This window comes from Aureobasidium pullulans (assembly GCF_000721785.1).
Source record: "Aureobasidium pullulans EXF-150 unplaced genomic scaffold scaffold_3, whole genome shotgun sequence".
Classification (NCBI taxonomy): Eukaryota; Fungi; Ascomycota; class Dothideomycetes; order Dothideales; family Saccotheciaceae; genus Aureobasidium; species Aureobasidium pullulans.
Window position 1 is genome coordinate 1,507,873 of NW_021941023.1, and position 12,311 is coordinate 1,520,183.

At 50.2% G+C, this 12,311-nt stretch overlaps 6 protein-coding genes across 6 annotated transcripts; 2 read left to right on the forward strand and 4 right to left on the reverse strand.

The window, feature by feature from the left end:
* Positions 1-225: 225 nt before the first annotated feature.
* On the reverse strand, positions 226-3,965 carry M438DRAFT_313042 (DEAD/DEAH box helicase). The gene has a single exon (XM_029902543.1). It carries the CDS (start codon positions 3,812-3,814, stop codon positions 371-373), a length of 3,444 nt encoding a protein of 1,147 aa, XP_029764169.1. The 5' UTR covers positions 3,815-3,965; the 3' UTR covers positions 226-370.
* Positions 3,937-6,324, reverse strand: M438DRAFT_313045 (uncharacterized protein). Its single transcript, XM_029902544.1, has 3 exons — positions 4,839-6,324; positions 4,466-4,788; positions 3,937-4,407 (listed from the first exon to the last, which is right to left on the reverse strand). Exons 1-3 carry the CDS (start codon positions 5,971-5,973, stop codon positions 4,345-4,347), a joined length of 1,521 nt encoding a protein of 506 aa, XP_029764170.1. The 5' UTR covers positions 5,974-6,324; the 3' UTR covers positions 3,937-4,344.
* Positions 6,325-6,460: 136 nt separating this feature from the next.
* On the reverse strand, positions 6,461-7,918 carry M438DRAFT_291030 (Yip1-domain-containing protein). Its single transcript, XM_029901732.1, has 4 exons — positions 7,578-7,918; positions 7,123-7,525; positions 6,918-7,070; positions 6,461-6,864 (listed from the first exon to the last, which is right to left on the reverse strand). The coding sequence occupies exons 1-4, from the start codon at positions 7,672-7,674 to the stop codon at positions 6,615-6,617; spliced, it is 903 nt and encodes a 300-aa protein (XP_029764171.1). The 5' UTR covers positions 7,675-7,918; the 3' UTR covers positions 6,461-6,614.
* A 688-nt stretch (positions 7,919-8,606) lies between these two features.
* On the forward strand, positions 8,607-9,978 carry M438DRAFT_267643 (galactose-1-phosphate uridylyltransferase; the record flags this gene model as incomplete). The annotated part of the gene is made up of 5 exons (XM_029900200.1): positions 8,607-8,707; positions 8,763-8,814; positions 8,877-9,012; positions 9,064-9,702; positions 9,755-9,978. 5 exons carry the CDS (start codon positions 8,607-8,609, stop codon positions 9,976-9,978), a joined length of 1,152 nt encoding a protein of 383 aa, XP_029764172.1.
* Positions 9,979-10,143: 165 nt separating this feature from the next.
* M438DRAFT_266712 (ergosterol 28) lies at positions 10,144-10,652 on the reverse strand (the record flags this gene model as incomplete). Its single annotated transcript, XM_029900132.1, has 2 exons — positions 10,144-10,536; positions 10,590-10,652. 2 exons carry the CDS (start codon positions 10,650-10,652, stop codon positions 10,144-10,146), a joined length of 456 nt encoding a protein of 151 aa, XP_029764173.1.
* Positions 10,590-12,113, forward strand: M438DRAFT_291037 (NAD(P)-binding protein). Its single transcript, XM_029901733.1, has 2 exons — positions 10,590-11,001; positions 11,052-12,113. The coding sequence occupies exons 1-2, from the start codon at positions 10,864-10,866 to the stop codon at positions 11,910-11,912; spliced, it is 999 nt and encodes a 332-aa protein (XP_029764174.1). The 5' UTR covers positions 10,590-10,863; the 3' UTR covers positions 11,913-12,113.
* Positions 12,114-12,311: the final 198 nt, after the last annotated feature.

The window sequence follows — 12,311 nt, forward strand, 5'->3', positions numbered from 1 at the left end:
AGGAAGAAGGCAGATATCAAACTTTTAAAATGTCCGTTGCAAGTGGGAAATCGCAACAAAAATCGTAACATGTAACCTTTCAGGAGACTCCAAACTCACACTGGAGAATCCTGATACAATACACCCAGAGAAGCTCTTCGAATTTCCCAGCAGTTGGCCGCTGTTGGCAAGACCTTTCGCTTTTTTTTTTTTTTTTTTTGGAACTATGGTCGGGGAGGGAGTGATCTCTCCTGGACATTGTGTCGCTCGTATTGCACTATCTCGGGCTGATGCGAATATCTATCTTTTTCGTTGCTATTGCTGGTCTTGGACTGGGTTGTGACGAAGAAAGCTGGGGATGGATGCTGTAGGATACTCTGAATTTCCTCGATCACTCATCATCCATAGGCTCATCCTTAATGACCACAATCTCTTCCTCTCCATCTTCAGTCTTGACAACAATATCTCCGAACCTTTTACCCCTTCCAGGTGCAACTTCGTTAGCGAAAACCACAGTTTCCACACCCGCAGGCGTCTTTTCGTCCTCGGGACCCCAAGGTAACGCGTCAACATCAATTTCCCTGTTCAACAGCGACTTCAAAATCACCTCCGCACCAGCTTTACTCATTACAGAATTCGCCTCTTTGCATTGCTCAGAGCAACAGCATTCAAGACATCCTTCCTCGCAATGACAAGCCCCTACGCGTTCACAGGCTTGAATCAACAAGCGATCCACGAATTCGAATGCCTTTGTGCTGATTCCTGAACCAGCAGCACCCCCTTTGGCATCGTAAAAGGTGAGACGTGCAGGTCGCTTGCGGCTGTTTTCTTTGGCTTGGAATTCCTTGATTGCGTTTTTGCATTCTGTTTTGACGTCGCCAGGCATACTGATGATGAAATTAGGCATGAGCGAGAGTAAAGCGTGTTCAGCCGCATGAATCGCTCCTGCCATATTAAGCCTCCTCGACTCCAGAATCTGTAACGCACGGCGTGGAACATCAAGCCACATGCCTTTGCTCAAGATCGTAATGGGTGGATTGTCAACTTCGACCGCATCCAAAATGCGTCGCTTTTGATCGACTTTGAAGAAACCGAATACCACCTGGGTGATTCTGATTGTACCAAAGTAGGCTCGCGATAGTGATTTGGGAATTTTGCGGATGGCTTCGGTTTCGATTGGGTCGATGTCGGTGAAATCGCGTTGTTGGGTTGTCCATTCCACTCGGACGAACTCGACGCGAGCCATCATGCGATCTGTAGACATTTCTTTGACGAGGTATTTGTTGCCCTGGTGTAAGTAGATGCCTCCTTCGTAGATGGTGAAGAATGCTCTCGAGGCCTCCAGTTCTTCGAGTACAACATTGCGACCATGTGTGATATCGACGATAGCGAAGTGGTCTTCTTCGGTATCGCGGATTGCCACAAAAGTAGAGGGACGTGGAAGGAAACGGTCAGCCGTGTGGAAGAAACCGAGGTCATCCTTCCTCATCCTGTTCTCTGCAATGTCTTTCAATAGTTTTCCGAAGTATATTTCGTCTCCGGCTGGCTGAACTGGCATCTCGTTAGCCGCACATTGAACGTGTCCTTCAAGCACGAGCATATTCTCGAGATCGACTTGAAGCTGACAGTTGGGCTTCGTAAAGATCTCATCTGGGTTCTGCATGTAATGCTGATCGGTCGGGAAGGCATCCCCAACCAATATAGAGATCGAGTCTTTGTTTCTGCGACCTGCTCGACCACTCTGCTGGCGAAGATTGGCGATGGTGTACGGAAACCCACAGGTCATGACAGCATCAAGAGACCCAATATCAATTCCCAATTCCAGGGCACTGGTTGCCACGATACCAACGAGCTTGCCCTCAAACATTTCCTTTTCAATCTTTCGTCGATCTTGAGGAGCGTAACCACCTCGGTAGGACATCACCCTGGCCATGACTTCTTGCTTGTCTAAAAAGGCCAGTTCGTTCTTGACGGCACCGATCAACGCCTCACACTGCTTTCGCACCCTGCAGAAAGCAATTACACGTACACCTCGTAAGATGAGCTGGCAGAACAATTTTGCAGACTCGGCCAAAGCATCACCTCTACCAGAAGTCGGATCTGCTGGATCTTTGAACGGGGTGTTCCAACACAAGAACTCTTTCCTGCCAGAAGGTGAGCCGTCAAAGTCTGTGAGCTTGACTTGCTCTACACCGAAGATTGTCTTCATATGCTCTTCTGGGTTCGCAACAGTAGCGGAACATGAGATGAACTTGATATGACGGTTTCCCACGGCAGCGCAGATTCTTCGCAGGCGTCGCATAATCAAAGCTACATGTGCTCCAAACAGACCGTTGTAGACGTGTAACTCATCGACTACGACAAATCGTAAGTTTTGCAGGAATGTCCTCCAGGCCTCTTCTTGTGGCAGGATGGTGATGTGGAGCATATCCGGATTAGTAAAGATAATGCTACCCTCATCTCGAATAAGGTTTCGATCACACATTTGTGTATCACCATCAAAAGTCTCAACGACCAAGTCTTGCAAACCATCCATGTATTGCAGCAAGTCCTTAAGACTACGTCGCTGATCTTGAGCCAAAGCTTTGGTAGGAAAAATGTACATGGCTCTCGCCTGTTTGTTCTTTTCCAGCTCGTGTAACACGGGGATTTGGTAGATCAAAGACTTTCCAGAACTTGTCGATGTTGAGACGATGACATTGTGACCGTCATATAGATTGTTGATGGCTTCGGCCTGATGCGAATACAGCTGAGTGATGCCGCGAGTATTGTAGAGTGCATTGACCAAGGTTTGCGACAATTCAAAGTTTAGTTCGCCGTAGATGGGCGGCTGAGGATCGAACACACGATGACCGTCCGGTACAATTTGGCCAGTATACCATTCCAGAGTTTTGATCTCGGACACAATCTCAGGGATAGTTTTTCGCTCATCTGGGATGGATTTGGGTAGTAAGGCCCTTCGCTTCTCAGGGGTAGGCGTGTTTCCTCTACTCTCCGAGGGCGCTGGTATGTTCAGGTTGTGCTCGATATCCAGCTTCTCGACCGGGTTTACACCTTCTGCATCGCACTCATTCAGCCAGGCATTTACTGCGGAAGTGAATTTGTTGTTTCTCTTCTCGATGAGGTTCATCATCTGCTTCTGACTGTAAACAGGCATTTTGAGGTCCTCATCTTTCAACTTGCGGGTTGCCTTCGTAGGTTCACCAGTCTTGTTGTGCTGCACTTGACGCTTCAAATCTCCGTCGATGTATTCAAACAGTAGAACCTCTCTGTTCCCTTGATCTTGTCCATCCTGTTTTGGTTCTGGCGGAACATATCCTTCAAATCTCTTGTTCTTCGAGTTCTCCTGCTCTCCCATGAGGTTGACCTGGAGCAGATCCTCATCGATGTATGCAAAGTTGATAGAACACGGTATCAGGGCTTTGATCTTGGCGACATCTTGTATAGACAGCTCGCGACCAATGTGCGACTCCACTGTGGTCCTTATTGTATCAAAAGTGGTGGCTAGGTGTTTGCGCGTACAACAGAAAGTGTAGACAAGATTGAGCGCTCGGTGGACTTGGCCTAGTTTTGTGAACTCCTCAGGCCAGGCAATTGTGGTTTCTACCATGGAGGAGCCCTTCCTGGAGAGGCTGGGTGTTGCACCCTTGCCTTTGGGCGTCCGCTTCGGTTTCTTGCCTCCATCCTGTGTCTTGGTCGGAACTGTTGTCGTGCTTATGGTCGTATCCTGAGAAGCGTCGCCTTCGGCTCCTACTTGTTCCGTTTCATCCTGGCTCTGTCTCTTCCGTTTCCGAACGACTTTGTTGGACACTGTTGCGGCTTGCAATTTGGGCATTGTTGATGCGACTTCAGGACGCGAGATTGATGACGTAGCCGAGGGTTGTGAAAACGTGAAAGATGCAAGTAGGCCAAGATATCAATTCCGGTATAGTGATCATGGAGTGATGATTCAGTCGATGTCAATACTAAGCATTGTGATTTTCAAAAAGAAATGTCAAAGTTGTAGCATGAATGTGTGTGTCAGGACGCGAATACAAAGACGAGAGTGGAACTCACGACGCCTTCGCCACTGCTTTCCACCACACAATGACACCCAGTAGCTTGCTTCCCCTGACCGAGCAGATAAAACACTGTAGTAAACCTTCAGTACACATCATCACTAACAAGCCCGCTATTGAAACGTCTTCTCATAATAGCTCAATTTTGATTTCGTATGCTCAAGGTAGCCGCAGCCGTAATGTGTTCGCTGCTAAAGACAACCCACCATCCAACTTTCTGAGCCTATGCTGAACTGCGCACCAATGCTAAAAGCATGCACCTGACTCTACGCAGTAAGAAATCGTTCCTGTCGTTGACTATCGTTCTCTACATCTGCTTTTGCAACTCTGCAATGTGATCCCACAGTTCCATGGCGAATTGTTGTCTCAACTGTTTCATCGCGTTAGCATGCTGGTTAAGCAAGAGAGATGGACGGATATGATCATACCTTCAGCTGGAGGAATTCAAGCGTCGGTTTGCCGTCAAGAGAACCCATGAAACTCATGTAACCACCAGTAGGTCTTGCACCGTGTACATCGCCGAATTTCAAGCCCTTTTGAATGGGCGTGTTGAGAATGACGCGGTGCGAACCATCGGCACGCATGACAAGTCTAGCCTTCAATGTGGAATCTCCGTCGTCAGATTGTGGTTCGGTCACGTTGAGACGAAGAACACCGAGTCCGCGCTCCTTCCACTCCTTTTTGTCGACAAAGTTGTATAATTTAGCGCGGCATGTGTATTCAGTGGTTTCGCCTTCTTCGCCGGTTTCGACTGCGTAACTGTTAGTATCTTGGGGGACAGATGTAGGAAACAAGACTTACTCTCTTGCTCGAAAAAGCGTTCGTCCTTCTTGTCCTCATCGACGATGAGCTTGGGGCTCTTAACTCCAGCCTCGTTGTCTTCTTCGTCACCAGATTGTTCCTCCCCGTCCTCAGCAGGTGCGCCAAATGCTGTAATTCCTGTCTTTGTGCTTGATCCGATGACACCAGGAGTACCACTGCTCGCGAAGTTGGTCAATTTCGATCCACCTAGACTTCCGAATCCACCGCCAAAGCCATTACCAAGCTTTCCAAAGCCGGAGGCGCCAGATCCGAAACCTGAAGATCCGGCAGTAGCGAAAGGTGATGCTCCTGCTGCGAGACCACCGAAAGCACTCGGTTTCGGGGCAGGCTTTGCGGCGTCCTCGCCAGGTGCAGGGGTAGTGCCTGGGCTGGCGAAACTGGACAGAGTCTTATTCTGACCCAATGCGCCGAAAGCTGATGTGGAAGAGCCCGCAAGCGCGCCGAATGCAGATGAGGCAAAAGCACTGGTCGTAGGTTGAGGCTGCTCAGAGGGAGATTTACTAGTGGCCAGAGATGCGAATGGGGATGCTGCAGAAGTGTTTGCAAATCCACTTCCTGCGGGTATCTTGATGGCAGGTTTGGTCTGTTCTTGTCCAGTCTTTCCTTCGGGCTCGATGGTTGCCTTTGCGTCGGATGTTGCTGAGGAGGCTGTGTCGGCAGTGGTCTTGTCATCTACCCTGCTGCGCTTCGATTTCGGGCTCTCGTCAGACTTGGTCAAGTTGTCGGTTTCAATTGAAGTGACAGTCGAGGTGGATGGTACGGAAGGTTGAGAGATCTCCACTGCCACAGGCTCATCGTCTCTTTCGAGCTCGCTCGACTTGCGCTTGCCGGATTGTTCAGCGACCTTTTCGTCGGGCGAGTTTTCCCTTGATCTCTTGTTCTTACGAGCCTGTCTGCTCTTGTGTGCAGGCTCGTCCTCTACACTCTCAACATCCTCATGGCTTCTCTTTCTTTGCAATTTGGCTCGGGCCTTCTCAGGTTCGGGCTCGGTGGTCGCGAGCGTGTCGGTGGGCTGCTTTGCGCTCTTGATGCTGGCATTTCTCAATCTTTCCCTGAGAGGTCTCTCACCTCCTTCAGTGTCGGAGGTGTGGACATCCTTTGGCGGCGTGGACATTGTGGTTGCGGCTATGCTGGCGGGGAAAGCTGCTGGGTGCAAATCGCGGTTGAAGTCGCGAGAAGCTGCTCGTCAAAGGAAATCCGGGAGCTGACTTGGGTGTTTGTAAGTGATGGATTTGATGAAGAAAAAGAGAAAGCAGGCGCAGGCTTGACTGAGCAGGTTCAGAAAGCGGTCGAGGCGGGCTCGATCAGATGAACCAGCCCAGCGCACTCTGTGTCGGTGGGTCTGAATGTCTTGTCCGGGGACGATCTGTGAATCGACTTTGCGAGATGAAGTGAAGCCAGACGAGATCAAGATTCGTATATCCTCATCTAGAATGGCAATGAACAACAAGATAAAATAATTTACAATGCTACTGGAGTTTCGCAGCGATAGCCGCCGTGTGTGTTAATGCCGTCGACGGTGCTCGCGCATACACTACTAGTCCCAAAACGGTAATCTTTGTCTTTGGCCCATCCTGGTAATTGGGACAATTGGAGACAAAGGCTATTTTCATTCATTGGAAATGATATTCAGAGACAACGAGATTGTGTGTGTCCAGCACACTGCAATTTTGATGAGACGATTTTGATACACATGCTAACATCATTGGCTTCGATGTTGCTGCCACTTCTTTCTTGACTGACCAACCAGCATGCTTAACTGATAAAACACAAGCATCCCAAACCGATGTAGAAGACAAGAAGAGGGTAGACGGCAATTCCAACACGATTCTTGACAACGCCAGAGCCTCCGAGAATGCTGATGCCTGCAGCCAGTGACCATGCGACCAGCACAATGTACACGGGTATTCTAGCAATCATAGGCAGACCAAACGCACTGAGAAGTGATGCGATGACAAGTGGGAATAATGTGTACCCGATGATGCACACTGACTGGAAGAACGAGCTGCCGCACATGTCAGTATTGGATGGTGTCTTATGTCAAGGAAATCGGCTTACATGCTGCCTCCGAGAAGCTTGATCTGAAGAGTTACAACGGCCTCGCCAATCCAGACGGTAGCGAAAACTCCGGAGAAGACAACGGACTTTTGTTCATCCTGGGCGCCGCGAGATAGAAGAAAACTGAGCAGCAAGCAGAAGACGAGAGGGCCCCTGTAACTGTGTTAGTTCCTGGCATGATGGCACCATCGTCAAAGAAACATACCAGAGATCCCAGTCCCTCAAACCCTCACTCATGCCACTCTGCAGAACAGTGTCTGCATCTGGCCATCTGCCGACAAGTCCATTCAAGCCACCTCCACCAAGACTGTCTCCCTCCGCTCTTTCAGCACCTCCCATGCCCCCACCGCGCTGCAACAGGCCACCTAGGAGGTACTTGGGGTATAGTACTTGTCGCATTTTCTCCCAGATAGCAAGCAAGTCTCTCGACAATGTATCCCAAACGCTCTCGTCGATGGTATTTTGAGGTGCTCTACGATCTTCTCCGCCGATTGTGTTGTTTAGGTAGGATTGAGTGTTTTGCGCGCGAGCTGACGGTTGTTGGATGTTGCCTGTCAAAGGTGCTCGATCGGACGATGATGCAAGAGGGTCTTCGAGGTCCAAAGCAGCTATTAAACATCAGCGCGAATGCTCACCGATAGAGGCTAGAGATTAAAGTACCATCATCTGGGTCAATAAGGTCATCTTCTAAGGGATCCTGATCGTAGTGCTCGTAGGGGTTTGCGGAAGCTGTTCCGCTAGGCATCATGGCGGCCATGTTGTTTGATTGAATGAGCGCGATTCTATTAATCCGGTATATCGCGCTGGTTGACAGAGTCGATCAACAGAAGAATTGTTGCCTAGATGTTCGATCCCCTGATTGTGAAGCTGCCAGCTCAGCTTCGTCGACCCTCTCCAGCTAACGCGTACCGATTGGGGCAGGAGCCGAGAATTAGCCATCGGTATCCATCTATCCACATCTTCACATGCAAATGTCCATTCAGCGCCAATGTTCGATCATAGCACTATGATGCTTTGTTACCTCTGTTCTCGTGGGATTCATTCGCGTTCGAACCGACCCAGGCCTCGACAAGTAAAGCAGTCAGGCTTTCTCAGCTCCACAGAGTCGCGGAGCAATTGAGCCATCTGGAGGGACAGTATTTACGACTATGCTTTCCTTGTCTCTCTCGAAATTCCTGCCAGATGAACAGAACTTTCTGCTGGTTTGGCGGTTCCTCTTGTGCAGCATTGCTTGTCTCTTGCAGTGGCAGACTAGTCATGCCACAGACACGGAGCTCAAATGCTTGTTAGCCGACACCCATCGTCATCGCTGCCGGCATCATCTCCGCACCCAAAGTGCTGTTTCATCTGTATAGGCTGAATTGACTCGATCAATATTCCTTCGGCAAGTTTATTAAGTACACCCTCCCCGACTCCCCATCTGTATTGACATTCTGTGAACACTTCAGTCCATTACAATAGTATTGTCTGTCAAGTCGCCGACCCACATGACGCTCGCTGGAGAAATTGGGCCCCGCAATCACTCTGCGGAGGATTTGATGGCGGGAGAGTCGGATAAATGCAGGTGAATGTGGCTTCACGGCGTGTTAGGGTTGATCACGAGAAAAGTGATCTCCAATACCAGTTTTTCTCAATCTCATTTGCTCTCTCTTGCTCCTCGAGTACACGCGCATACATCTCTAGCTCACAATGCCTGACGCGATTCTGGACGACATCTCTCACCGTCGCTTCAACCCACTCCGGGGAAGCTGGATTCTGGTCTCCCCTCACCGTACCAAGAGACCGTGGCAGTGAGTGATGGGACCATGCGACAAGAGACGGCTCAGGTAGCTGACGATATCCCAGAGGACAGCAGGAGGGTGCCTCAAAGACAACACTCCCTGACTACGACCCATCTGTACGCATTGCTCCAGACACCTACCCCGCCTTCACGTTCGAGGACTGAATCGAGAATGACAGTGTTACCTTTGCCCTGGAAACAAGCGTGCTGCTGGAGACTCAAACCCAAAGTACGAGAGTACCTACGTCTTCGTCAACGACTACAGTGCCGTCAAGGAAGAGCAAGCCGAATATGAACAGCCAGCAAACGATGGCAGTAAGCCTCGATACCCTCCAACAAGAAGACCCGCTCGTTAACCCAGGCTAGGTCTTGCCAACACTCTCTTGCGCGCCGAATCAGTCACTGGCAAATGCTATGTCATCACTTTCGCCCCGACGCACAACTTGACCCTCGCAGACCTTCAGCCTTCTCAGATTCTCCCCGTCATCAACACCTGGACCCAAATCTACACCACCCACCTGTCCCCCAAGTCCATCCTTGCCGATATCGCGAAGCCTACCACGATCGCCCCTCATGGCCAAGATCTCGCTGCACCCAACGCCCAATACCGCTACATGCAGATCTTCGAGAACAAGGGTGCAGCAATGGGCTGCTCAAACCCTCACCCCCACGGTCAAGTCTGGTGCACAACCGGTACCCCCGAAGAGCCTGCACTGGAGTTGGAGAGCCTGCAAAAGTACCGCAAGGAACATGGTGGATCGCACATGCTGGTCGACTATGCCAACCTCGAATCTGAAAAGAAGGAGAGAACCGTGTATGAGAACGAATCTTTCATTGCCGTATGCCCCTGGTGGGCCACCTGGCCGTTCGAGATCATGATTATTGCTCGCACTCACAAGCGTGCCTTGGTTGACTTCAACGACAAGGAAAAGGAAGATTTGGCCGAGGCCATTGCCGAAGTCACAAGACGTTATGATAACCTGTTCGAGACTCAGTTCCCTTACAGTAAGTCAAAGACATTGGTCTTGAAAGCCGAACCATCACTAACTCCAAACAGGCATGGGTCTTCACCAAGCACCCCTCGAAGGTACCCCTGAGGAGATCGAAGCCAGTCACTTCCACATCCACTTCTACCCCCCTCTCCTCCGCAGCGCTACCGTCCGCAAGTTCTTGGTCGGCTACGAGATGATGGCAGAGCCTCAGCGTGACATTACCCCTGAGCAGGCTGCTGCCAGACTCAGAAACTGCGGCGGAGAGCTCTACCGCAAGAAGCTGCAATGATGTTGATACGGTTGGTTATTGGGACGATATTGGAAACCTCATAGAAAGCGAAAGCTCTAATAATCATTATACTCGTTACACATCTTCTGCTTGCGTGATGTGGTGTATGGGTTCCGACTCTTCCTAGCTTCTTCATCACTAATAGCTCTTCTCTGGTATGGTTGCTCAAGCCTTGACGTAGTAGTCCCATTGTGTCCACATCCAGATCAAGGAAGTGGTTGCGACGATGGCCGGACCAGCAAGACCCTTGCCCCATCTCGTGGATCCAAAGATCAGCCACTCCGACATGAAATGTGTGAATGCGACAACGTATGTCCAGAAAGCCAGCTCGAACATGGGCTTGGTTGTGATGTTGTAGGCGGCATATAGACGGACGATAGCAGTGATTGCGGTCCAGGTACCGAAGGTGCGAGCTGACAGAGGTGTGACGGGTGATGCGCTGGGGACGGTGTTGGCAGGTACGCCAGCGGGGATCGATTTAGAACCACAGTACACCTTTTGTGTGGGACCGAGGGACAAATAGGCTTGAATGCTGTTACCGAGCGATACGACCGAGATCTAAACATGGTTAGAAAAAGTGTGGAACCATTGTTGACCCGTTGCAGACGTACGAAGAAGATCCATTTCGGCAGCAAGCCCTCGCCAGCGGGCAGATATTCGAGCACCGAGTTCATACTGAGCCGATTGATTTGTGTGGGTGGGATTTGACAACAGGGCGATATTCTGAATAGGAGAGGTTGCTTGTCGAACGATAGTCGGCTCATATGAGATTGGACCCTGAATCGCCGACATCCGAGCCGGGACTTTCTCCAGAGTGTGATCTCTCAAGGAGAGCAAGACAGCTTTAGCCATCGACAGACAAGAAAAAAAGTTTCAAGTCCAGATATGACTGCACTTATCGAAGATCCTCTCAAGGAGCCAGTGACCGCTGTTTTCGCAGCCATTGGTCTCCTCTTCATCACCCTGAAGATCTTTAGCTTCTGGAGATTGATTGCCAGTCTGTTCATCTTGCCTGGTACCTCTGTGAGACATTCCATGTTCTTTTTCGACAACAAGATACTGACTGTTACAAGCTCTCCAAGTTCGGTCGTAAAGGTAGCTGGGCTGTTGTCACCGGTGCTTCCGATGGTATCGGCAAGGAATATGCCTTGCAACTTGCAGCAAAGGGTTTCAACATCGTCTTGGTCTCTCGCACACAGTCGAAGCTCGAGACTCTGGCCTCTGAAATTCAGTCCAAGTACAGCTCTGTTCAAACCAAGACTCTTGCTATGGACTTCTCCCAAAACAAGGACTCTGACTTTGCTTCCCTGAAGGCTCTGGTTTCGGATCTGGAGGTCTCCATTCTCATCAACAATGTCGGTCTCAGCCACGAGATGCCTGTTCCTTTCGTCCAAACCCCTGAAAAGGAGCTCAAGGACATCATCACCATCAACTGCATGGGCACTCTCCGCGTCACTCAGATCGTTGCACCCGGTATGGTTCAGCGTCGCCGTGGTCTCATTCTCACCATGGCTTCCTTCGGCGGCATTCTCCCTACTCCCCTCTTGGCCACCTACTCTGGCAGCAAAGCCTTCCTTCAGCAATGGAGCAGTGCTCTGGGTGCCGAAATGAAGCCTCACGGAGTTCACGTTCAGCTTGTTCAATCTTACCTGGTCACCTCGGCAATGTCCAAGATCAAGCGTGCCAGCGCTACCATCCCCAACCCCAAGCAATTCGTCAGAGCTGCGTTGGGTAAGATTGGACGCTCTGGTGGTGCTCAGGGTATCGCTTACACTAGCACTCCCTACTGGTCCCACGGCATCATGCACTGGGCTCTCGGCGCTTTCACCGGTACCATGAACTCGATTGTCCTGGATCAGAACAAGACTATGCACGAAGGTATCCGTAAGCGTGCCCTCAGAAAGCTGGAGAGAGATGGCAAGAAGGGCCAGTAAATGGCTCGCGTATGGCACTACTCAAAACCTTGAGCTGCTAGCCATCTCTGACCTGCTCCGGGTTGAAGTGCTTGAGGAGCAGGGATTATGTCTATTATGGCGATGCATATCAACACAGAACAGATAAGCCTTTCTCTCCGAGAATGATCATGTAAAACAAAAGTGCATATATCAAAGTATTAATAACCTCTACCTTGTGCTGTTCTTCCCTGCATCGACTAGTTCCCTCAGAGCTCAGGTACGGTCAGGCACAACGGAGAAAACTCCGACTACCCAAAGCTGAACAGGTGAGCATTAAAAAGCGAAGGGAACCAGTGCAAAGACGAGTAGGCTAGTATCTGGCACGTCTAAGTCTATCAGGCCGTCTGTCGGTTGCACTCTGTGGAAGAAACATTCGGC